The sequence below is a fragment of the Erythrolamprus reginae genome, chromosome 2 (genome assembly GCF_031021105.1).
Source record: "Erythrolamprus reginae isolate rEryReg1 chromosome 2, rEryReg1.hap1, whole genome shotgun sequence".
NCBI lineage: Eukaryota > Metazoa > Chordata > Lepidosauria > Squamata > Dipsadidae > Erythrolamprus > Erythrolamprus reginae.
This window is the reverse complement of record NC_091951.1, coordinates 127350551-127378183: the sequence shown is the minus strand read 5'-3', so window position 1 is coordinate 127378183 and position 27633 is coordinate 127350551. Positions and strand designations below refer to the sequence as shown.

The window sequence follows — 27633 nt, the reverse complement described above, 5'->3', positions numbered from 1 at the left end:
TTAATGTTCAACATGAACCAATATTTATTCTGTATATTAAGAGATTACCCTATGAAGCCAACACATATGGGCAAATTTAGGAAAAGCAATATTCAAATATCTGCAACTAAACTCTTAGCTTTTCTGAAATCCAGTCTGAGGTTGCTATTGAACTTTCAGTTTCATCCCCAGATCCTCCTAACTTTAAACTTACATGGTGGACATCTTTTGGCAAAAGCTACTAAGATACTGAGATGAGCAAGCTCATAGGTAATTTCAACATCAGTATAACCTACTCAAATGAAAATAAAGCAAAGAGGTCACTAGTGTTGGTTTTATTACAGGCATTCTATCTCATATGAGTACAAAATAACAAAGTGGGAAGGGACCTTATAGGCCATCTGGTCCACACACACACCACCCAAGCAAGAGACTCTTCACCATTTTTGACAGATGGCAGAAACAGTCTCTTCTTGAAAGCTTCCAGGGATGAAGCTCTCAGAAGCTTCTGAATCTCAGGACAAGAGACAACATCCTGCAAGTCCCTGTGCTAATCTTATTTCAACTTAACACCAAATAAGGACCATGCCCTTTACTGACAAGCTCCAAAGAATCAAATGCAATGTCTGATGTGAAATTAAGGTCATGATGGAACTTTTCAGGCTTTCGGTATCTTAGCTAATGTGACACTTCAATTAATAAGGTCTAAGGAGAAAAAGAACACAGAGGAGGGACCATAGCATGTTCTATGGGGTTCTTTATGCATGGCAGCAAAGCAGAAGAGATTAGAAATTGCCAAATGTGGATCCAGCCAGTCCCCTGGGAACAAGCCTCACTGCCAATGTTTTATCTGTGAAGGAGGCATTAATGGAACACCTGGAAATTTGCTGCCATTTGGCTCCAGCAACCCATAAGGAAATTATACTCCTATTTCATGCTAATGCTTCCAAAGTGAAGAATTAATTCATTATGCAAGCTGGCTGGGCAAAGCATATTGAAACAGGAAACAATCATGCATATGAAATAGCAGAGAGATTTAATTTACTGAAACACTATTTAAATTACTTTAAAAAAGCATACTCATATCAGAAATGCCACTGTAGAGGACACACAACAAGGAAATTGTAGGCATTGTAGGCCACAGCAGGACAGAAACTGTCCTTTATCGTCAGATATACCGAGCTCCTGAATATGTCAATGGATAATGCACACAAGGTTTTGCCTTTTTCTCCATCTTCCCACACTCTCTAATGAGTTTTAGGCAGGGGCGGGCAGCAGGCATGATGGGGTGGAACACAGTTCTACCGGCGTAAATGAAGATGCATGCGCAGCTCTAGCTGATTGGCAGCTGTCACTTCCTGGATTACTGGTCTTGGCTCGGCTCTCCTTTTCTTCCTTGCTGCTACTGCTGCATCTGTGCTCCTTGCTTTTTTCCTCTTTCCTCCTTCCTGGCCTCGGATGACCTTCCCTCTCTCCTGCCCGACTCCCCTCCAACCTCATGCAGCCATCTCCCGCCTGAGGTGCAAGAAGAAGGCGTGGGCGGAAGCGGCGCTGGCAGCATTTATGCTTCTGGCAGCACCCACTCACCAGCCTGAGGCCGGGAGGCGACCCAGGAAGGAGAATGCGGGAAATGCAAAGCAAATTATCACCCCAGTGAGTAACACTGGTAAGGTTGTAAGTCGAGGACTTAACAGTTCACTTGAGCGGTGATGATCATTCAAATCACTCCCACCAGATCACATGGCTGGCAATCACTCCTACCCAGTCACATGACCATTAAGCCACACCCACAGTGTGGCAGGAAAAAAATGGGCTGCCCATTACTGGTTGTAGGTGTAACTGAATCACTCTAGTTTGCAGACAGGTGTGTATGTGGACAAAACTCTGCCTGCTTCACCTTTCAGCACATTCTGAAAGGGTCTGGAATAGATTTCTAGGCTGTGTACCAATAACCCAAACAATAATTATTAGAGTAGTACGTGTTTAAGAAATGGTATGGAAGAAGCCTGAGGCATATTGCATGAATGCAAACACCAGACCATTTTGCTATTGGTTAAAGAAGCCCAATCATCCATGTCAACTTGGGGAAAAATGACTCTGGTGTTTAAGGGATCCTTTCTTTTAAAAAAACAGTGCCCTTTTTTTAGGCTCATAGGAGTGCCGACTGTAGCCGGCTGCTGTGATAAAGAAACAGCTACTGCACATCAACAAGGTCCAAGGATTTCTTAATTGTTTTCAAAGAATGTGTTACACTGTCATTGCACAACAACATTGATATTTATTTATTGTTAATGAATACGCATATGTTGGTTTTTTACATAACTGAGTAAGATACATTTTATATGGAAAATAATTATTAATGTGACTTTCAGGAAGTGAAGCAAAAGAGCAGAAAACTATAAAACTAATTATTAAATTGTCTCTGAAATACCTGTATGAATTATTAGTGGAAACAATTTATGGATTGGCAAACAACCCAATTGAAAGGCGATCGCATGTCACTTAGAATCAACTGCTTCAACTATTTTTATTACAGCCAGTAATTTTATCATATCATTTACCTGTGTTTAATTCTTGAGAAGTTAGTTGTCTGAAACTAATTATTTGTTTTCTCTTTTTGCATTCATTGTTGATAAAATTCCTTGTTGTAAAGAATAGTGAAATTATTTTCACATTAAAAGACTAACATTTTAAAATTTTAAATAAAGTAAGTTGAAAATGGATAGTTTCAGACTTTTGGTCCTTGCTAGAGGTCTTTCACTGGAAAGCCACAGAAATACATAAAATACAACAATTTACCAATCTGCAACTGTCCCTAGCATTTATATTTATTCGTTAAGTTTCTACAGGTTTTCTCATGTTTGTGATCCACTATAGTAGATTTGACAGGCTTCTTTTTGAACTGGATATGCATTTTGTTTTGCAAGAACAGCAACTGACTGTCAGCCCTAAAGCTGACCTGACCGAAGCCATCTTGGAGCTTCAGTATTGCCACACTGCAGCTGAGGGATAGGAAGGGGGTATTAGAGATAGCTGGGGTTTTATAGCCAAAACAAAATACTTTCTCTTGAGAACCAAGGATATTCTCACACCTGGTCAGACCTGGGGTTTTATAGCTAAAACAGAATACTTTCTCTTGAGAATCAAGGACATTCTCACACCTGGTCAGAGGAAGGAAGAGTGATGTCATTAGGCAACCAGATGGCATCTTGATTGGACCATGTGTCTGTTTGTTTGGGGAGAGAGGGAGTTCTACTTTTAATTAGGTGAAAACCACAGGCGCCTTTGGAGTTGCTTTTCCCCAAGGCTGTGTCAATATATGCCCAAATAAACTATTCTTTGAGGAATCTACCTGCCTCAGAGTTTTGTTCACCATGGGTGCATTACTTGGAACCCTGAAATTCACACAGAAAACAAGACAGTAGACAATGTGAAGCTTCCTCCTCCCCCTCCCCCTCCTTCTCTATTTACAATGAAGATATTTATACATACTCGTACAGAGCAAGACCAATTATATCCTACATTCCAATCTATCTTGGTGATCCATGGTTTTTGTGTTCTACTTTCTGTTTTTCCCTACAGCATTGGCCCTGCTCATAGATCAGTGTGTCAGCAGTTAGTTAAGGAAATAAATTGGCTGCATTGGTGCCTCAATAGAAACCCAACTTTCAAGATGTTTTGATTATAAATATATTCATTTCCAAAGTCAGACGAAATACAAAAAGAAGGGTTTATCTCAAATCTTCTAACAAAAGGTTTTATTTTCAATGTTATCACTTTCTTTCAGAGTAGTTATTTACAAAAAATACATTAATCTTATTTGTGCTGTTTTAGAGTCTAATTTTTGTTTCCTAGGCTTCCTTTGCCTTTCTGCAATGGTACAAGATAAATATCTGGATTTAATTTATTACTACTACAATAGACTTTCTGTATTCACATTGTTTGTAGTTGTCCCCCCCCCTTTTTTTAATCTCTAGTGAGACTTCCAAACTAATACATAGCAGTCCTTTTTACAGCACAGGGCAACTAGAGCTAACTTTGAAGGTTAGAACTCTGTGACTGAAGTTTGGTTAATGATTGTTCGCAGTTCAGGAGCTGGGCTCCAAAGTGCATATGGAATTGTCAGATAAAAATGAGTTTCCACTGGATATTCTGGACAACACTGCAGGCATTAAAAGGGATGTAGATCACAAGTACTGAAGAAAATGTATCTCTACAGGGAGATCATACCTCCCAAGTCTGTCTATGGAGCAGGAACATATTTGTTCTCTTTAGATTAAATATTGCAGTAAGTAACACCATTTATTTATTTATTTATTATTTATTTATTATTTGGATTTGTATGCCGCCCCTCTCCGAAGACTCGGGGCGGCTCACAACAAGTGAAAAAACAATCCAATACATAATCCAATTAATTAAAATATTAAAAGTTTTTTTAAAAAACCCTATACTAACATACACACACACAAGCATACCATGTATAAATTCAGCGGGCCCAGGGGGAGATGTTTAGTTTCCCCATGCCTGACGGCAAAGGTGGGTTTTGAGAAGTTTACGGAAGGCAGGAAGAGTAGGGGCAATTCTGATCTCCGGGGGGCAGTTGGTTCCAGAGAGCCGGTGCCGCCACAGAGAAGGCTCTCCCCCTGGGGCCCGCCAACCGACATTGTTTAGTTGACGGGACCTGGAGGAGGCCCACTCTGTGCGACCTAATCGGTCGCTGGGATTCGTGCGGCAGAAGGCGGTCTCGGAGATATTCTGGTCCGATGCCATGAAGGGCTTTAAAGGTCATAACCAACACTTTGAATTGTGACTGGAAACTGATCGGCAGCCAATGCAGACTGCGGAGTGATGGTGAAACATGGGCATACCTGGGTAAGCCCATGAATGCTCTCGCAGCTGCATTCTGCACGATCTGAAGTTTCCGAACACTTTTCAAAGGTAGCCCCATGTAGAGAGCATTACAGTAGTCGAACCTCGAGGTGATGAGGGCATGAGTGACTGTGATCAATGAGTCCTGGTCCAGATAGGGCCAATATATATATATATATACCCTTCCCTGGTACAGAGCTGAAGGGATTGGATACTGTAGCCTAGAGGATAATTCTCTGCCTTACAAGGCAAAGGTTGCAGGTTCAAGTCCCAGTGGGTATGGCTAGCTGATGAGGCCAAAATAAGGCCAAAATAGATCTATCCTAGTCTCCCTTAATTTTCAAATTCAGCTTAAACATGTGACATATATATATATATATATATATATATATATATATATATATATATATATATATGTTTTCGTAAATTTTCACGGGTATATGTATGTAGATTGTTCTGAGTTCGGGTTTTGCCCTGTGTAATGTTTTGCATGTCTATGCGACGTTTCGGTGAAATCACATTCACCATCATCAGGCTGGAGTTCCAATCTTTGTGTTTTTGCAAATGAATATTAGCAACTGACATTTCTTCTTAGCATGTAGTGTGGGGGTGGAGATTTGCTTTGAATGTAGCAAATAGATTGGGTGACTATGCTTCCGTGATCTGATTGGTTGGTGTAATCATGGTTATAGAAGGAATGGCATGAAGATTATGAAGTGTTTTGTTTAAGTCTGATTTCCAAATATAAAATTCTAAAATCATAATAATTAAAGGATTGACATATTGATTATAATGAGGTGTTTATTTTGTTTAAGGCTGGTTTCCAAATCTCTGGCAGGCGCGAGGTATCATCCCTTTTATTTAAACAAAAAGATCTTTTTTCAATTTCAATAGCTTCTAGAGAGATTCTTTTATATAAATTCTCTGTTTTGTGGAGTAATTTAGAGTAATTCATGCCAGCGCATGGCAGAACATATGAATGCAGTCAAGAAACAGGAGAAGACCTCCTCCCTTGTCCAGCACATTAAAAAAACAGGGCACGAAATTGACTTTGAAAAAACTAAATTACTCCACAAAACAGAGAATTTATATAAAAGAATCTCTCTAGAAGCTATTGAAATTGAAAAAAGATCTTTTTGTTTAAATAAAAGGGATGATACCTCGCGCCTGCCAGAGATTTGGAAACCAGCCTTAAACAAAATAAACACCTCATTATAATCAATATGTCAATCCTTTAATTATTATGATTTTAGAATTTTATATTTGGAAATCAGACTTAAACAAAACACTTCATAATCTTCATGCCATTCCTTCTATAACCATGATTACACCAACCAATCAGATCACGGAAGCATAGTCACCCAATCTATTTGCTACATTCAAAGCAAATCTCCACCCCCACACTACATGCTAAGAAGAAATGTCAGTTGCTAATATTCATTTGCAAAAACACAAAGATTGGAACTCCAGCCTGATGATGGTGAATGTGATTTCACCGAAACGTCGCATAGACATGCAAAACATTACACAGGGCAAAACCCGAACTCAGAACAATCTACATATATATATATACATACACAATCACATACACATACACATACACACACACACACACACACACACACACACACACACACACACATATATATATATATATATATATATATATATATATATATATATATATATATATATATATATACAGAGAGAGGGGGGGGGGCAGGCAGGCCGAAAGCCATCATGTGGAGTTAGACCAGTGATGGGCTCCGGGCAGTATGCCCAGAACTGTCATTCTGCTGTGGAAAGCGGAGTGCGTAGGCCCATCCCAGTAGAAGCTGGGCATGCACGCACGTGCACGAGCAACCAAAGCAATTCTGGCAGCAAAAATTACCAGGGTTTTTTGCTCTGGTGCATGCACAGAAGCAAAGAAACTGGCAAATTTGTTGCCAGAAAGACATCCGCATGCGAGATCTCACTCTGGCGGCTAGAGTAGCAGCTGACAAAAACAGCCTGCCAATTCAGGCTGCTTTCCATCTCTGGCTATGCGGCTGTTCTCTTGCGCCACAGGAGATAGATGCCTGCGGCACAGGAGAGCATCATCCTGCAGTGCCCCTGCAGGCAAGGTAAGGGCCAGGCAAGCTGCTCGCAACATGCACTGAAGGCAGGAGTGGGTGGTGGTGGTAGCTGGCATGAGAGGCATGTGGCATGGGCAGGTGTGGACTTCTAGCTAGGTTGAACAATTTGGCTTGAGTACTTGTGGAGCTAGCACAATTTTACTTCTTCACCTGTGGAGGTAGCAAAATCGGCATCTGCAGCTCTGTGCGCAATTTTGCTATCTCCACAGGTGCAGAAGCAAAATCATGCATTCATGAACTGCAGTGGTGAGGGTAGAAGCCCACCGTTGCAGGTTGGAAAGGGGAAAATCAATGCATGGGGCAAAAGGAGGCAAGCAGGCGGTGGGGGGAAGACACCGCGTAGGGTGAACAGCAGCGAGCGGGCAGTGGGGGGCAAATGGCAGTGGGCAGCAGCAAGTGGACACTTACCTTTGCTCATTTCCACATTCTTTTTGCTTCTGCGCATGTGCAAAAGCGAAAAAAACCAGAAATCTCATGCATTCGCGCACAGGGGGCAGGGGTGCGCTCCTGGTCCATTCTGGTAGGGCCAGAATTGATAGCCCACCCTTGAGTTAGACACTTTGGCCTTCCCAAATGGCCCACCTCCTCTTGGTGGGGGTCACAGGCAAACAGACAGACAGACAGACAGACAGACAGACAGACAGATAGATAGCAGTGAGAGCAGACATCACAATTTTATTGTATATGTATGTATACACATGTATATGCATTTGTTTTGAGAGCAGGCATCAGAATTTCATTTTTAATGTGTGCCTATATACAGAAAAAGTGATAATAAAGGCATTTTAAAAAATCTTATCTATCTTATCTTATTACTTGTTTGGAATTGAAACAGCCTCTTTGATGTTGGATAATATATAACAATCAAACAAAAGAATGCAGTTATTATAGCAGGTGGGGTTTTTTCTTTGCAATTTCTCCATACAGTATAAGAATAGAAATTGAGAGAAAAAGTGTCTCAAGATAAATAGCTGAAATCCTAGTCAAAGTTTTAAACAGCTATTTTCTTGTGATTATTTTTAGGGGTTGATAAAATTTCCACAGTGTCACTGGATGCAAGAACTGATTTAAAAGTAACAACTGGTTTAAAATGAAAATGCAAGTCATTAGGCTTGTAACAATGCAACTTTACTTCTGTCATAAGATGCAGAAATCTCACCAGTTTTTCTGAGATACATCTGACTATCTTCCAGCAATTTCCCCTTTCTCGCCCACAGACATTACTGTCTTCTTTGCCGTACAATCTTTCTTCACGTGATTGGTGGACTAAAACAGTAGTATGAGGTACCTGGGCTAATGAACCAACAGCAGTTTGATCTTATTGCTGTTGCTGCTGTTTAATGAACTGACAAGGTCTATGCCATCTACAGACCAAGCCGACATCCTGGCTCATTGGGCTGCTGTACATTTTCTGCTGCTTTCATAGGGGTGCAAATTAACTAACAGATTTGACAGAGCCTGAGAAATGCTTTGGTTTTAAAAATGGGAATCTGAAGAGCTCATAGGAACATTTTTAAAAAGTCTATGTACATCTATCAGAAAGAAAAACAGAAGGCAATGTGAGAGAGACAAGGATCACTGCTAAGGGAATTGGGGAGCTTTTCTACCTGCCTTTCATGTGCCAGTGTTTGCTTTTCCATACCCATTTATATTTCTCTGTTCTGAAGGCATCCTGAATTTTCTCTCAATCTTCAGCCATGAAGGAACTTTTTGGACAAGAACTTCTGGCTGTTTACCCAGAAATGATACATTGAATACACACTTACAAGAACACTGCCTATGCTATCAATGTATTTCTGAATTCTTTATTAGTCTGCCATCAAACTAAAGGATTTTTTCCCTACCAAATAAAGAAAATGGTAATTTTTATCACATTTCAGATGAAAGAACTTTCCAAAGAAGTACCAGATCACTTGTCATAACCATACTTTCTATTTCATCTTAGGTTGCTACCCATATACCTAGGAAGTACTCTAGATGTCATTTACATCATCTTCCCTTCATTACAAAAATTGTGTTTCACATGAAGAACAATATAAGTACCTTCAATTACACAGGTTTATAAGGAATGCACAAGAATACTTTGCCCAGGTACAAACAAGCACCACTTCTCCACTATCACTATTCGGCCCATTCTGATGAAAAGAGGGCATTGTAATCTCTTTCTGAATTATGGTCTGGACTATGTAATTGAGAGTTCTGCTGCCTTAATTTAGTAGGATAGTTTTTTCCCCCAAAACATATAATTTTTGCTATATATGTTGCAAAGTTTTATTTTTCTGAAGAAAAATCCAGTTACTATTACAAGTTCTGTTTAAGGGTCCTCTATATATGAAACTAGTAAAGGGGACCGCCTTCTGCCGCACGAATCCCAGTGACCGATTAGGTCCTACAGAGTTGGCCTTCTCCAGGTCCCGTTGACGAAACAATGTCATCTGGCGGGGCCCAGGGGAAGAGCCTTCTCTGTGGCAGCCCTGACCCTCTGGAACCAACTCCCTCCAGAGATCAGAACTGCCCCCACCCTCCTTGCCTTTTGCAAACTCCTAAAAACCCATCTCTGTCATCAGGCATGGGGAAATTGATTCCCCTGGGCCGTTTCATTATATGTATGGTTTGTTTGGGATTCATGACTGTTTTTATAGTGAGGGTTTTAAACTGTCCTTTTTTAACCATTAGATTTGTGCTATGTATTGTTGTTTTAAGCCGATCCGAGTCTCTGGAGAGGGGAGGCATACAAATTTAATAAATAATAATAATATTAATAAAGACTGTGCACCCACCCTGGGCTCCGTTTTCACTGGCAGAGGGTTGCCGGAAGCCATCATGACTGAAAACCGGAACACGAGAGGGCTGCACATGACCCTCTCATACTCCATTTTTACTGGCAGAAGCTTTCTGGAGGCCACCATGACCGAAAACAGAGCACAGAAGGGCTGCAGGCAACTATCCCAAACTCCATTTTTTTCTAGCAGAGGCACTGTGGAGTGGTCCTTTTCTGTTTCCAGGTGGTCCCGCAGGCCAGATCTAAGTACCCTGTGGGCCAGATCTGGCCCATGGGCTTTGAGTTTGACACCTCTCCACTAGATACATTGACAGTTATGATGAGATATATCATAGTTGTGTCTTCGATCATACAGTTTGAGTATATCACATCAGTGCACAGGCCTTTTTAATCCATTGCTAGAATATTCTAAAGGTCTGCTATAGCAACACAGATTTTCTATGGCTGTAGATTTATCTGAAAAGATTCATTTAAGTCAGACATGGGAGGAAATTAATTACAGTGGTACCTCTACCTAAGAACGCCTCTACTTAAGAACTTTTCTAGATAAAAATTGAGTATTCAAGATTTTTTTGCCTCTTCTCAAGAACCATTTTTTACTTAAGAACCCAAGCCCGGAAAACTTTCCCAGGAAATTTGAGAGTAGCATGAAGGCCTGGCCACTTTCCTATCATTCCCCCTTTAATCACAGTCATCTCAGACTTTTCTGTGCTGCCAGAGGAGCCTTTTGGTGGTGCTTAAGGAGGCTTTGGCAGCCCAGAGTGAACAGAGCATTTTCCTTTTTCTGGTCGCTGTGGTGACTCCCTCGCACTGCCTCCCATACACCTGGCACAAGGTTGCCTCCTGAAGTGTCTGTGCATGGAAAGGCAAAAGGGGCACTTCGCCCCAGCTGGATCAAGTCAGCTTCAGCCAAACTGAGGAATCACCAAAGTGAAGCAAAGGTGCCAGCTACAAAGCAAGCGAGAGGAGAGGGGAACCCCTCAGCATGGGAAGGAAGAGGAAACAGGTAGTAGTAGCAGCAGCAGCAGCAGCAGCAGCCACCTTTCGGTCAAAGGAGTGGGAGGTTCTCCCCTCTCGCCTGTCTGGGTTTCTCTCTCTGGCGCAGTGTATGAGAGGCAGCCTCACACCGGGTGTATGGGAGGTATGTATTCTTCCTCGCTGCCTCAGAATCCCTCTCTTTTTTTAAGCTTTAAAGTTTTGGATTTTTTTGATTCCCCTCACCTCACCTTTTTCCTTCGACAGCGACTGTCCTCCTCCTCTTCTTCCTCCTCCTCCTCCCACCCAAATTCCGAGCTTTTATTTCTTTCCTAATGGGTTTGCACGCATTATTTGCTTTTACATTGATTCCTATGGGAAAAGTTGCTTCTACTTACAAACTTTCCTACTTAAGGACCTGGTCAGGGAATGAATTAAATTCTTAAGTAGAGGTATCACTGTATTTAAATAAAGAGCACTAGTTGCAGAACTAACTGAAATGTCTGTAGGAGAATTTAGTAATTTTCAGATTTCTTTAAAGTCAATAAAATTCCTGAAAGTTTCTACCATCATTTTCCAGTTAAAAGCTTTTTACAAAAAGAGATTAAAGAAAAACAGGCACAAAGAAATAATGCACAGTGACATTTTCATAAAATGTTGCGAAAAGAAAAAAAATCTCTTGTAATATAAATATCACAATTAAACTGGATACCATTGTTCTGATAACACGTAATATCTATCAAAGTAGAATACATGAATATGATTAAACCCTTGAAAACCTCAAACCTTTTCAACTTAAAAAAATAACTTTAATAGGCTCAAATTATGAAAATTAGCCAAATTTAACATTAAATTTATGACCCTATTCCTTACAAAGATAGAAGTTCCATTATCTCAAATGAAATCCATAATTATCATTAAATATGACCAAGTTGGTTTGGTCTTATTCTGTTTTGTTGTATTTCTGGATGATATAGTTGGAATATTAATATGTCTCTGAATCAATATATTCCAAGAAGACATTATGTTCTTCTAAACAATATGCCCAGTAGCTGGAAAATTATTAAAAGAATCAGAATTGTGGATTTTTCAGTGTTAGGGTTAGGGTTCTGGTAATATCCAGAATTTATATTATAACACTAGGAGAATCAGTGCTACATGTTTCTCTCAACCCTTGAATTAATTTTTTTAGTGAGTGTTTTTTTTCCCTGAGAAGAGAAGAGTTCTTAATTACCAATCCATTTGTTTTTAATCTGTCAGAATTAAATGCTTCCTGCTCCAGGGTTTTTTTCTGCATGAGAATATAAGGGGAGAAAATACTGCACTCAATGGCATATTCCACAATTAGCTACAGGGAACATCTAAGTTGAACGTATCCACTTTCTATCAAACAGCTGTTCTTTATACCTACCATAAACTAGGAAAACAGATGCCCCAAAACTGGCATGCCAAGATAGAGATAAGAAAGCTAGCCTATTACAGATAACCTCATTTGAAAAACACAGACACCTTCGTATATAGCTATAAACACATATGGACATTGTGATTAATAGCCAGAGAAGCAGTTTTGAGGATAGGCAGATTGGACAGCCAAGAAAATGAACAATGAAAGAGTTGTCTTTTAAATACTGTCCAGATCAGCAAAGCTATCTTTAGCAGACTTAGAAACTGGAAAAGAATGTGTTCCAATTGAGCATTTCCCCCCTAAATTTTTAAGAGCAATTTGCCTGAAAATATAATGAATAGCTTTATTCCATCTTTAGACAGTTTCCTCTCCAGATCTCTGTTTAATGTGCAAGGGAAAACATACAAATCAGAAAGACTGAAGAGAAGAAATATAGAAACAAGTACCGGTAGCATATTTCCATTGAAATAAAACCCTTATTTTTTAAAAAATTCAACAGAGAGCAATATGATATATTTTAACAGCTACTTTTGCATTAATCACTTGCATACCATTCCCAAGCCTGGATAAATGGGGAAATTGAGGCAAGAGCCAGTGGCCTACCTTGTAAAACTTTTGCCAAGAAAAATTTATGGAAGGTCTCTCAAATGAATCATATATCGTGCTCAATGGTAGAACCCCCAGGCTGAAGATACTCAACAGGCTATTGGGAAAGATCAGATATCTGTGCTTAGTAGTCAAGGCACTAATGATGGAATCCCAGCTATTAACACAGCCATTGGTGAAAGCAAGGATCTGTGCTACACAAAGACATATTGGATAGCAATGTGGAATTTCTGAGGAATGAACCAGAGTAATTTGGATATCATCAAACGGGAGATGGTCAGATTGAAAATAGACCTTCTTAGCATCAATAAGCTAGACCTGATAGACAACAGCTATTTCCAGTCTGAGGAATTCACTATTACTCAGAACATGACATCAGAAAAATGAATGTAATACCATTTATCATAAGCAATGAATATGCAGTGGAAAGCTTTTCAATCATTAATGATTATATTAGGACAACTGGAATCTGTCCCAAGCCCCTCAAAATCACCACTCTCCAAGTCTGTGTCCTGACAACTGATGCAATAGAGCTTGAAATAGAGGGCTTTTTATATCAGCATTGAAAAACGTCTGAAGGAAATGTTCCAAAAGAAATATAAATGATTTCAGTGCAAAGGTTTGTAGCCAAGCAGAAATAGGCATCACTGTCAGCTTTGGACTTAGAGAAGGGAATGAGGCAGGTAATAGTTTTGCTCAGTTTTACCATTAAAATATTTTTAAATCATGAACCCCTGATTCAACCAGCATAAGCATTGCTTATATACAGTGGTACCTCTACTTACGAACTTAATTTGTTCCATGACCAGGTTCTTAAGTAGAAAAGTTTGTAAAAAGAAGCATTTTTCCCATAGGAATCAATGTAAAAGCAAATAATGTGTGAGATTGGGGAAACCACAGGGAAGGTGGAGGTTCTGTTTCCTCCCAGGAGATTCCTAGAGAGGCCACATGGAGGCTTCTCCCCACCTTACCCAGCCCTGTTTCCTCCCATGAGATTCCTAGAAAGGCCCCATGGAGGCCTCTCCCTGCCTTTTCCGGTTACAGTTTTGGAGGCTCGAGTTTGTAAGTGGAAAATGGTTCTTGGGAAGAGGCAAAAAATCTTGAACACCTGGTTCTTATCTAGGGAAATTCGTAAGTAGAGGAGTTAGTAGGTAGAGGTACCACTGTATTTGGATCTCCTCAAACAAACTGCACCATAATCTGATAGATTATTTCCTATGCAAGCATTGATGGTCCAACCTAGTTCTTGCTGTCATGACATATCTCATTGAGTGCTGATTGTGATTCAGGGTACAGATTGTTGGTAGCTAAGCTCAGAATCAAATCATGCAATATCAGAAAGAAGAAATTTGACCAAAGAAGTCTGACATCACCAAACTCCCTTCCACATATGCAATTGAAGGTAAAAAAAATAAAATAAAAATGAGTGGCATTTTTAAACCCTTAACCCATTGGATTCTTGCACTAGTGGAAACAGCATGGAAGATTCTTCAGCAGAGATCTGGAGAGGAATCTGTCTAAAGATGGAATAAATATTTAGATGTGCAATAACATGTGCAAGAACTGCCACCTAGGCAAAAGAGGCTGAAACACTTTTTTAAGTCTAGAGAAACATTTAGAAGCATCTCAGACAGATATCTCCCTAACACAGTGGAGTATAAGAAGGTGAAAGAGATGCAGCATAATCAGACTTGTGAAACTGTGTTCTCGTAGGCAAGTTCGACAGCTTTCCTGTGGAGATGATTGCTGGTCAGTTCCACCGAGTTGCATTAACAATTAGATCATGAGTTAGACTAGATCCTCCCCAAGGTTTTTAAAAACCATTTTGTTTATCAAATCTATAGTTGCAATGGCACAGGTGGCTCAAGGAAGGGATTTTTGGTTGTGAAATAAATGAGCAATATCATGCACACATACATGCATGCAAACATACACACACACACACACACACACACACACACACATAATGCCATGCTGTCTCTTATATCCTCCCCCAAAAGACAACCGTGTTACACTCTTGCTACAGGAACAAAGTTGTACAGCCTCAACATTAGCTTTCAAGAATTAGAGTCTGGGTTAATAGACATACAAAGATGTAGAAAGAAAAGTTTACAAAGAAGGGGAGAAAATCCCATGGGAAATCACAACTTGAAAGAAAATCCAGTGAATAGGGCCATCTTTGCTAGATGCGTTCAAGCTGGATATATATTTTTCAGGGATGCCAAGTTTCAATGATCTAAATTGCTGCTTTCAACTTCATGCAATTATTGAGTCTAGGAATAAAATGAATGGCTGAGACATTTGTGCCTTCTTACCAACTTGCATTCGGTCAGTAAATATTTTTCATGATTAGTAATGGAAAGAGCCTAAGATTGGAAACCAGTCTGATCCTCTATAAAGATAAAAGAACTGTCTGGTTCTTGTTGGATGTTGCTGCTGCAAAATCTCTTAAGACCTAACTATCCTCCTGCTGTATCTTTGAAAAAGAGAATTGCTATGCTTTACCTCTGGAAGGTTGCTTTGCAATTGCTATGAGCTGGAAATATGGATTTCAAATTACATTAAAAGCTTAGATATGAATCACCAATTGCAATGGATTTGGGCAATCAGCACCAAAACATCTTTCTGATGCCAGCTGCAGAGTAGAATTTTAAGCAGCTGCATTAGTTTGATGCTGACACTTCCTGCTGAATTGGAGCATTTTGCCACTCACAACTGGAACTGCTCTTTAGTAGGGTATTATTTGTTGCTCGAGATAATACATACCTTCAGGAATTACAGAGGAACTTTCTACTTCTTAAAACCAAAGCATAAAGATTTATCTTGATACAGTCCACATATGCCTAAGCGCCCCCCCCCCATAGTTTTAAATGGCAAAGACAGGAGATAATGTTTTGTTCTTTGTTCGGGGGGGGGGGTACAGAGGGTACAGAGCAATGTCATTATGAGTGGGTGAATTAAGACAGCCCTGAAATAAATACCTCTACAAACCCATTCATGCCAAACATTCACTCCTGTCATTGCTTAGATAATGTCTATACAGAATAACAGAGTTGGAAGAAATCTTGGATGTCTTCTAGGTCAACCCTCTGCTTGTTCAGAAGACCCTATACCAGTGATGGTGAACCTTTTTTTCTTTGGATGCCAAAAGAGTGGGTGCTCACACCCATAATTCAATGCCTGGGGAGGGCAAAGACAGCTTCCCCTCAACCCCTGGAGGCCCTCTGGAGGCTGGAAACAGCCTGTTTCCCAACTTCTGGTGGGCTCAGTGGGCTTGTGTTTCAACCTCTCCAGGCTCCAAAGGCTTCCCTGGAGCCAGGGGAGGGTAAAAATGCCCTTCCCCCATCCCACTGGAGGCTCTGTGCAAGCCAAAAATCAGCTGGCTGGCACATACATGCACGCTGGAGCTGAGCTAGGGCAACGGTTCGCATGCTAGCAGATAAGACTCAGCATGCCACCTGTGGCACCTGTGCCATAGGTTCACCATCACTACTCTATACCAGTGTTTCCCAACCTTGGCAACTTGAAGATATCTGGACTTCAACTTCCAGAATTCCCCAGCCAGCATTCGCTGGCTGGGGAATTCTGGGAGTTGAAGTCCAAATATCTTCAAGTTGCCAAGGTTGGGAAACACTGCTCTATACTATACCGTTTCATACAAACAACTGTGCAATCTCTTCTTGAAAACATCCAGCAATGGAGCACCCACATTCACATTCAAATTTCTTCTGCGCATTCACGTTTTGAATTTTGGTGCATTTCCTGTGCAAAATCATGCTGAAATCTCTTGCGCGTGAATGTCCCCCTCACGATTTCCATGCTGTGCGCACAGCGCACCGGTTGCAGCACTTAAGAGGAATTCACCCTGCAATACACCCTAATGCATCTTTCATCAGTTCTTGTCCAGATTTGGGATTCAGAATGGCAAACAGTTACATTATAATACTTATTGTTAATCATTGATGTGCAGGGGACCATTTTTTGCAAGTGTTTTATTTTGTGTGTGTGTGTGTGTGTGTGCCCTACCACACATATGGGTGTGAGACTGAGCTTGATTATTCCATTCTGCTCACATGAATATATGACCACATATTAGTCCTACATAAAACAATAAGATTAATTCTGCTCTCACTGCTCATGGTATATACATCAAGTTAATTAGAGTTTTATTCTTAAGAATCCTGAAATTTTCAGATGGTTTCAACAATAGCTTTCTTATATAAAGAGACTGTACCTATTATGACATATCTAAACATTTTGCCAAATTAGCAGTACTCTGACAAGACAACTGGTATAATATGAGAATTGTAGCAGAGGGAGGAAGCAGGAAGGAATTATTTGCAAACCTGATACAACATTTAATACTATCTGAAAATATATTTTGAAGGCCAAGTGACTTTCTACTTATTATTCAGGAGACAAAGCTAATACAAAAGAACTTAAAATCATGGCAGTCAAGAAAATTACAGCTGTGACTCACATAGCTTTTAAAAGACCATTGCAAAAACAATGGAGGCACCAGATTGACACTAAATGGTCTTTATTTCTCTCCCTAACCAATATCTATTCTTGCATTATAAAGGGAGCGTCATTTAATCATGTTGTATTGTAACTACTGTTTTGTCTCCCATAGGGAGCTAGACTTTGTATTGGCTAGATTAGACCATTTGCAAAAAGTCTGTTGAAATTGTCTAAAGCCTTAAATTAATCCAGCAATTTGTCAAAAGAAAATCCATCCAAAGGCAAATGTAATTTACAATGACTTCCTTCAATCTGTTGCCCTCTACAAGTGCTGTCCTACAATCTCCCTTTCTTAGTCAACCCATGAAAGCCTCTTGGAAGTGGAAAATATCAACAATACAAAAAAACTAGTTGGATTTCATGGAAGTTTAGTAAAATATTTTGAAGGATGGGAGAGTTTATATTCCTTGCAGACAGCTGAACATTTGCATCCTTTTAGAAGGTCATTGACTTCTAAAACCTCCAAGTGTTTCAAGGACCCTCTAAAAGGATGCAAATGACCAGCTGTCTGCAAGGAATATAAACTCTTCCATCTTTCAAAATATTCTACTTTTTAAAGAGGGAATTCTTCACGATGCCAGTAAAATTTGGCCTTTCTATAATTTAATATCACTATTTCTTCTTTTGTCTTCTGGAAAAGGTCTAACCAATATTCTACATCTTCAGTTTTGATTCATTAAAACACCCAGTTCTTTTTTGCTTATAATGCTGCCCAGTATGATCTCTCCCATCCCAAATGCTGCCCAGTATGATCTCTCCCATCCCAAATCCCAGATTTTATTAAAATGATTGACACAATAGGCACAATCTGTTATAAAATGCACACTTACCAGAACGCAAATTAGTCTCCCAGGATGTTTTTTTTTAAAAATATTCTAATGGGACAATTTTGAGGCATAAAAGGTATCCTAAAAAAAATAAATGTTTGGGTGTGGAAGGAAGGAAGGAAGGAAGGAAGGAAGGTTGGTTTATGGATATGAAGGGAAGTGCTTATGGATACTATTATATCTATGATTTCACAATGTTTGTAGCTGGAGAATGACATCTGACATCTTGTTACGCCTAGACTAAACAATGTATAAAGTAATTTATTTCAAAACTTGAATTTCAAAACTTTTTTGAAAGCTTTCCTTGGAACAGAATTCAAGTTGCTTGTGCTGATAACTAATGGAGCACTTTATACGATTATCTTTCCCGGAAAGGAAAAAAACACCTACCCACAACTCTTAATTTAAAATTAAAGAGTCACTTTGGAGAGTGAGATGGGTGGCAATATGTAAGAAATAAAAAAGTAAAATTTAAAAATAAAATGAATTAAAATATTTTTCCATTGTCATTGAAGGGAAAAAAGCTTGTTTCTCTTCAAATAGTAGTTTGTACCAATTATTGATTTACTTCTGGACTCAGTTCAAATGGCTCATATTTTCCTTTAATTATTTAAATCATATGCAGCAATTTATCAAGGACTGACTTCGCTTTGATAATTTTCCTTAGCATCACACTGAAAGGACCTACTTGCAACATTAGTTATGCTAGTAGTTATGATAAAGATGCTTTTTTTAACAAAACAAAACTATTCATAATTCAAAACTCCTCTTTGTTTTAAATTACCCCCCCGCCACCAAAAAAATAATCCATCACATTTAAAAAGATTTTCCTGAATTTTAAAGTATTTCCCTGATTTTAGAAATGACATGATTTTTATTGTTCAGATTGAAGCTTTGTGCTACCTACTTAGCCATATTGATTCTAAATTTAGAATATTTATTGTAATCTATCTTGAGAAAACTTCAATCATCTTTTTTCTGTAGGATATGGGGGCTTTTTAGTTATTATAACATTTCTCAGACAAATTTCAAAATGGCCACATTTTAGCATTGTGGTGAGTTTTACATACTGGCATACTGATGTTGCCATTTATCTCCTTCTGTAGTGAGAAAGCCATCTGAGACAAAAACTTTGTCATTAAATGTGTACTTATATTTCTAAAATATTATTGCCACACAAGGTAGGAACCATGGTATATGATCCTGGTTTCTAAAAGATGCATAACTTTGCTTCTGACACCAACACAAGGACATCACTGGGGGAAAAGAGCTAGTTTCCTCTGGAATTATGATTTGTGATTACATATTGTCTAATTTCTGATAGAAATTCATTTTTTGATTCCATCCTTTGGATACGTGCTTGCAAATCTGCAGTTTTTACTGAACCATTTTCAGATATATACAAAGCAGTGTTCAGTAATATCCTTAATTAATGTTCAGAATCAATGTAAATATTATATTACCTTTGAATTTACCCAGTTCTTTTTTTCTTATAAAAGTTGGGAGGGTTGTAAATAAACTACAGTATTTTACACTATTGTACTACATCCATCTGCATTTAATTGCATTGATTTGACACTTTTATTTAGAAATAATTTTAGTATCTTTGTGAATCCATTTCAAAATCTTTTGTTTTTCCATACTTGGATCCATTATTTCTAGCCACAAAATCAAATATCTTAAGAGTATATTTATAGAGAACACCCCCCCAAAAAAAATCCATAACTGCAGCAAGATGGATAAATGTGTGAGTAAATGCATACCCGGATGTAGATACAAATATAGAGAGTTATAAAATATATACAGAAGACAAGAGGACAAGAGTTACAGAAGATAAATGAAAAATATCCTTCAACGCTTGACTGAAGATACATACCATCAAAAAAGAGATTATCATCAAAATAATTTGTAATTTTACACAAATTACAACCTCATTATTATTTTTTCTCGATAACCCATAAGTTTAGGAATGTCAGTATAACCTTTCCCTGGAGTGGGAAGGGAATGGAGATTTTACAGTATCCTTTCCCTGCCACACCAAGCCATGTCTACAGAACCGGTAGTAAAAGTTTTTTAATCTCACCAGAAGGGTGTAAGGAGTGGCACAGGAGGCACCCCATGGGTCAAGTGCTGGTATGAGGGATGTGCAAGAGATACAGTGAGTGTCTGGGAGACTAATAGTGATGCAGCATAAGTTCGGGAGAAAGCATGGAGTGTTACATTAGGAGATAATACCAAAATGATGACTTGGCCTAATTTCCTTATATTCGCTCTCTTACCAAATCTACATGTTCTTTTGGATAGAAAATTTGGTATTATGAGATGCAGCAAATATTCAAATCTTTAACAAAGAAATAAGAGTACTGTAGTTCTTAATTGTTACCAGGATCCCAGGGATCCTAACTCTCATGTACCCCAAGTTGTGATATTAATTTTCTTTCCAGAAGTCCCAGTCTATAGATCCCCTGGAAAATGTTGCTGTAAAAATCTTCCTACGTGACAGATTATAGTTAGGAAACTGGATTTCTTGGGAAGCTCTAGGTGGCTCATCAATCAATGAAGCACACTTGTTGCTTTCTTCTACATCAGAGATGATCGTAGCTGGAGAACCATATTTTTCCCATTATACACTGCTCTCTAGTTTCCAGTTCTGAGTAATAACTTCAGAGGAGCCACTAACTTGCAAGATTCCACCATTCAAACATAGATAGAGATATAAATTAAGCCTCTTGGGGTAGGAAGAAGGCTCTCTGGTGCATCTCCTCCTAATACTCAGTTGGGTGAGTTCAATGACATTTTTTTTCTTTTTTCTTTTCTAAAATAAAGCAGCTTACATAATGTAAGCCCACCTCTAAAGCGAGCAGGCTGAGTCTCCATCCTTAATCCTCAGGTAATTTTTTTAGTCACACAGGAAGCTAACAAAATAGATTCTTCAACAGTTTAGGAAGCTGAGGAAACAAAACCTAATTGCAGCTTGATGAACCGGGAGCACAGCACGCATTTCTGTGCAGTCATATTCGATCGGTCATTAAGGGTCTCCAGCTGGGAGAGGATGGAGAGAAGTGAGTAGGCATGATGATGGAGAAAATTTTCTTGGTTAAATAGCGTCTGGAAAACATTGAGACATTAACATTTATTTAACATGAACCAGCAAAAGAAAAAATAAACTACCTGGTTCCTTCAAACATTTATGCATTATCTACCATAGCAACTAAGTAAAAATTAAAAATCTTAAGCCTATATGATCTTTTCAAAAAAATAACACCAATCTTAGACAATGATGACTAGGATGTAGGATGTCTATATGGTTCCATAAATAAATATATGACTCAGAATGAAAAGAAGTTTTTTTCAGGGATGAGCAATCTTCCATTTGTGTATAACAATTTATCATTATTCTGAGGCAAAAAAAATATCTTTAGTAAACTCTAAAATATATTTATAATACTTAAAAAGAAAAAAAATATTAAAATATTATTTAAAATAATATTGTCATTTATTATTTAGATTATTTATATAGCTGCCTTTTCAAAATGTCTTGGGGGCAGTAATTTTTTAAAAATACCCCACCCACCACACAAAAAGACTCAGTTTGGTCTGGTGGGTAAAGCTCCAGGATAAAAAGCGAGAGATCATAAGTGCAGTCCTACTTCAGTTATAAAAGTTGGTGACTTTGGTCCAGTTTCTCTCTCTGCCCAACCCACCTCAGAGGATTTTGTGAGGAAAATAGGAAGATGAAGGAGTATTAGATATGATGTCTGCCACTTTCAGTAATTTGTATAAATAATAAAAGTGGGATAAAAATAAATGAAAATACCCTTCTCAGGACAAAAAACAAAAGGTAATAGAAAGCACAGAAAATACCCCTCTCATTTGAATACGATAGGCATGATTAGTCTTTCTTCGTGTTTTTTATCCCATGCAAGCTGCAAAAATATTATCAAGATACCAAACAGCTGCCTATCCTTAGACTAGATATATGTATCACAACATGTATCACATATGTCTACATTTTTAAGAAGGCCCTGCTTCTACCATAAAGAATGAAACTCTTGAACTTAATTGTCTAAAGATGAAACAATTTCCAACCATAAGTAGGAGGAGTAAACAATAAAATCCTGTCCACCAGTAAGAAAAGGGCCTCTCCACCATGACCCATGCTGATTGTATGATCCTGGACAGTATTAAATGTCTTCATATATAGAGAAAAAGATTTGGGACTAAAGGCCTCACAGTCTGCTCCCATTTGAATATATCCATCGGTTGAGTTTTTCTGAGACTCTGCTTTAGAGATGCTTCCATAAGTTATGTGGGACAAGAAATCAGTACCAAAAATTGACATTTTTGGAAATTTGATATTACGGTTCGTTGTTCCAAAACTATTCATTAAATGGGTAAACTTTTAAAGTGGTTAAAAATATAGCACAAATAATACATTGCATAATAGATTTTTTTTTCAAGTGTACAGAACAGAAAATTCTAGATAAAAATAGGTAAAAATTCTAAGTATGTTTTAGAAGAAACATACACAAGCTTTCATGTAGTGTTTCCTGAATTTGTTAATCAATGTGGAAACAAAATACCATTCTATTCAGGAAAAAAATAGGGGCAGAAACAAAACTGAGAGATTTGCCCTAAAATACAAATTTATTTTATTTACTTAAAGATTTTAATGTACCATATTTTTCAAAGTATAATACACACTTTTTTCCTCCCTAAATTTGGGTGCATCTTATACTTCTAATGTAGCTTTTTTGAAGCTTTTTTCTCCAACCCTAACGAGGGGCTAATGATCTTCCCAGCTTCCTATTCTCTCCAATGAAGGTTTTTTTTCCTATTCCCTCCAAAGAAGGTTTTAACACAACGTAACACAGTGCTAATGATCTTACTGGCTTGTTGCATTTTTTTATATTCCAACTCCCTCTGAAGCAGTTTTTCCTGCCCTAAGTCTTTGCAGTCTTGCTTTCATTCCTACTCCCTCTGAAAAAGGCTTTTTCAGCACTAACCAGGGGGGTAAAATAATATGTTGAAGCTGAACAGATTAAGGATGGTCTATCTATCTATCTCCCACCCAAATGTTCCCACAAGGGATGTATGCTACTCCCAAATCAGGACACTTGCCATCCTATGCTACTGCCTCTCTTCAGCAGCTGAATGGATTAAGTTCCAGCTCAATTCTGATGCAAAAAGAACCATTCTCAGCTGGAAATGCAAAATGTTATACAGTTTTCAGACAGCACTTTAAGGGCACCTGCCTGCAAACTGGGAGAAGGAAAAAGTTTTGCTTCAGCCTTCCTGAACATCACTGGCCACCAGATCCTCTAAAGAAAAGGTTGCCTTGACAGTTTTGCAAATCCAACTTCATGTAACAGGTGAAAATTTTAAGATGATGTCAGTTTCCTCCTTCCCTTACAGAAAGAGGCAGGCAATATAAAAGAACAGGCTGCTTGATTTTTTCCCCATCTTTTTTTCTTTTCTTTTTTTAAACAGAATAATGTTAAAAGAATGAGATGAGATTTGTGTTTTGATTTTCATCTCTTAAGCTTCTTGAATTATCAGGTTTTTATTTAAACAAAACAATTCCTCAAAGACTAAGGAATGAAAGTTGCAGCAGCAAGAATGTGCCTATTATTTATCCATTAATATTTTTATTTTATTTTAATAGCAAAGTCTATCCTACAACACTATCAGCAAGCAAAATTAATAATTTGATGTTGCCTTAGGAAACTCTTCAAAATAATTGTCATTATGATCAAACATCCACCTGTTTTTCAAAAAGCATTCCATTACACAGAGATTAAATAATGCTGAGGCAAGAAGCTTATTGGAATTTAGGAAATGTTTTATCTGCCTCTTAGCTGAGATCTGGAAGAGATATCTTGAAGGTAGAGCAACTGTCAGGTATTTGCTATGCGAAGACCCAGGAATGTGTGTTTTATACCTGTATATAAGTAGCCCATTGGCAAATGATGCCAAACCTTTTAAATTTACAGCACCTGTTTAAGATATATCTTTTAACCTATGATTTTCATTGAACCATGTTCTTATTTAATACAATATAATTCTGTGTACACAAGCACACATATCTGTATATTACCTTAACCTGTCTCATATAAAAATGAAATATTGCATCCTTAATCATCTCTCTGAAAATTTAAATTTTAGGATAGCAAAGGTTTCTTTGTTTTTTATTGGACACAAAATTTTACTCTCCTTTAAATGCTTCACAAACTTCTCTCCCTCCACCTGAAAATGTAAATACAATTACAAATTATGTATACCACTATTTCCTTTAGACAGCTAAAACATGGAAAAAATATTTTCTCAAACATGTATTTTAAAAAAGAAATACATCATTTCTTTGAGTTTCCATCAAAGTATATAGTCTTAAACTCACCTCAGTACATGAGTTGATCCATTGATAGTAGTAGTAGAACAAGGTACTGTTTGTTCCAAGATGGAAGGTCTTCGATATCGTTCATCACCACAACACAAGATAATGAGAAAGGCACGTCTGAAGGACTTGTTCAAGAATGCATAAAGGAAGGGATTCAGTCCTGAATTGATGTATCCCAGCCACAAGAAAGCAGTCCATATCTGCTCAGGAACTGCATAATGTATGAAAGGGTCTATTATGTTTGTGATAAAGAAAGGCGCCCAGCACAAGCAGAAACACCCCATGATGATACAGAGGGTCTTTGCTGCTTTAGTTTCAGTCTTCATACGGTGCGTGCTATGCTGATCTGGGTGATGATGTCGTCCATCAGTTGGTGCTCCCGCCCGCTGTAAGATCCGTATCTGGTGAGCATGCTCTCTTGCTGTAATGTATATTCGGTAGTAGGCTAGAACCATGAGCAGAAATGGAATGTAGAAGGCTACGACTGAGCAGGTGATGGCATACGGCTTGTTCACCATGAATATGCAGTAAGTTGAGTTGGATACATTGTTGAACTGCCTTTTCTCTACCTGAGGAGGTAAACAAACAAACAAACAAACAAACAAAAAGCACGCAAATATTAGAGACTTACTGAAATATCCCTGAAATTAATATGTGCTTTCTTAATTTCATTTACCCATTGCGTGCAAATGACATCAGCATTACAGATCTTTGTTCATCAACCTCTAATACAATTTTTCTCTCAAAATTAGCCTATTTTTTTCTTTCATAATTATGGTTCGTCCTATTCATATCTGTATGAATATTTGTATAAAGGCTTTCTCACAGCTCTTCTTGAATAATTTTTTAAAATTTAATTTAAAATTATTTTTTAAAAATATTTTAAATAAGAATTTTTAAGTAAGAATTTTAATTTTTTTTAAAAAAAGTCTAGGTTTTATAGTGAATTCTAGTACTTCTCAAAACCCTATATTCATTCCCCCCCAAAAAAACCTTGAAATTCATCACAGCTTAGAGAGGCTTTCCAATGCAAACATTGCCAAAGACTCCGTTTTTAGAGGCTCCTAGATCTATGTAGTTATAGAACTAAAGAAACAGAATACACAACTGAACTGTCTAAAATTTTATGATTTTTGGTGATTCCTCCCTCTCAAAAAACCCCCTTTTCTAGGCTACATGACACAAAGGGTAAATAGGACCGCAAATCCTTCCTGCATGTGCTTCCATGTGGTCAGTAGTTCTAATGACCTGAGCAGACTGGCAGAAACTATCTAAAGATTTTGGCTGCATGGAAACTCTTGAATCAGACCATTAGATTTTACTTTTATCCTGTTCAATGCTGCATTAAAAATGTATTATTAAATATAAAATAGTTTATTAAATATTTTTAAAAGTACTAAAGTACTAATATGAAGTAAGAATGAAATTAAAGAGAAAGCTAAAATTGCAAGACAGTAATGGAAAAAATAGCAAAGAAAGAAAAATTATACAAAGAAAAAGCTTCATACCTTTTATACAGCAGTTAAAAGCAGTTAAAAGTATAATTATAAATGTACCTCTTATTTTATCATTCAAGCACAACTTTTTTCTTTCTATAATCTGTAGTCTCTAATTATCAATTTTCTGTTTTATGCAAAAGGTCCATATGGGAGCAATAAATATAAATATTGTATTTTCTTTTATCAAAGAAATCAATTTAGCCATCTCAGAAAGTTCCTTCATCTTCATTAATCATTCTTCCTTAGTAGGTAGTACCAAATCTTTCAATCTTTATGCATACAAAAATGTTACTGCAATGATCATGGACTGCCCCCCCCCCAAAGGGCATACTATTAATACAGAAAGATGGATAAGGTGGACGTTGCCAATCCTTAAATGAAAGGATTGTTCTTTAAGGACAGGTGTGTTTAGATCTGGCTTGTGGAGCCACCTTGAAACAGGAGGCCATTGCAGCTGAAAACAGAGCTCGGGAGAGTAATTCGTGATCCTCCCGAACTCCATTTTTGTTGTCAAAGAATTGCAGGAGGTCATCATAACCAAAAATGGAGCCCATTTTTGATGGCAGAGCACTTGGGTCACCACAGGCACCACCCAATATGCCTACCATGACCAGGCCCACCCCAGCCCTCCAAGGTCAAACAAAACTCTAATGCAAAATTGAGTTTGACACCCCTGTTTAAGGAAACCCTCTTGCAGAAAACATACTCAGACCTACTTCAGTTCAAATAGACATCTATCTATCTTATATAACCAAGATCTCCCCCATTAAAACGTATTTGTAAATAATTGAACCACAAAATTAATAGTTTTTGGAATCATACTTTGTATCTAGAAAGTTACAAAATGTAGTTTATATTTAGTTTAAATAAATCAAATTAAGTACATAACAAAAACCAAGCTGAATTAAAAGATTACAAGAAATGTATGAAAACTAGCTAATCTTGAAAACAGAAACAGAATTTAATTAGAGAGAAAAATCAATGTGAACTTAAAAATAATTAAAGTCCAGCTCAGCTAGGCTATGCATCTTTGTGGTTTGATTTTAACTTTGCAAAGTGATCTCACATGAGTAATACTTGAATATTTCATTTTTCCATCAGAACTTTGACATATTATACACCTTCAACTGCCTAAGTAATTTCTATTATTATTATTATTATTATTATTATTATTATTATTATTATTATTATTATTATTATTATTATTTGGATTTGTATGCCGCCCTTCTCCGAAAACTCGGGGCGACTACAAAATGAATAGAACATGAACATATTAACTTAGAGAAGTCCAGGCTTTCTATGGTTCCACCTAAGTCATGGAGGGATGAAGGGATGCTTTAGGAACAAAAATATTTTAGAGTTTAACTATTATTTTAGGGTGCCTTTAACCTCAGAGTTATAGGATACTACTCTATAACTTTTGGGACTAGAAAGAATACCAGGGCTTATAACAAGATTTAAAGGTAATAAACTGTCTCTGAGATCTTGAATGTTCCAGCCTTGTTTTAATTTTTTTACTGTTAATCAAACATTTCAAAATGAATAAACACATAGTACCAGTATGAACTAAATGTACTTTCACTTTACAGACATTTTCATTTCTTGGATTGAGGGAGCAAACTTTCCATTGTCATTTAA

General features: G+C 37.8%; 1 protein-coding gene across 1 annotated transcript in view; it reads right to left on the bottom strand.

The window, feature by feature from the left end:
- Positions 1–27633, bottom strand: part of HTR4 (5-hydroxytryptamine receptor 4) — a 173073-nt gene that overhangs the window by 65727 nt on the left and 79713 nt on the right. The window contains exon 5 of the mRNA XM_070739450.1: positions 24497–25065. Coding sequence (XP_070595551.1) covers positions 24497–25065 — 569 coding nt within the window. The remainder of the gene's footprint in view (positions 1–24496; positions 25066–27633) is intronic.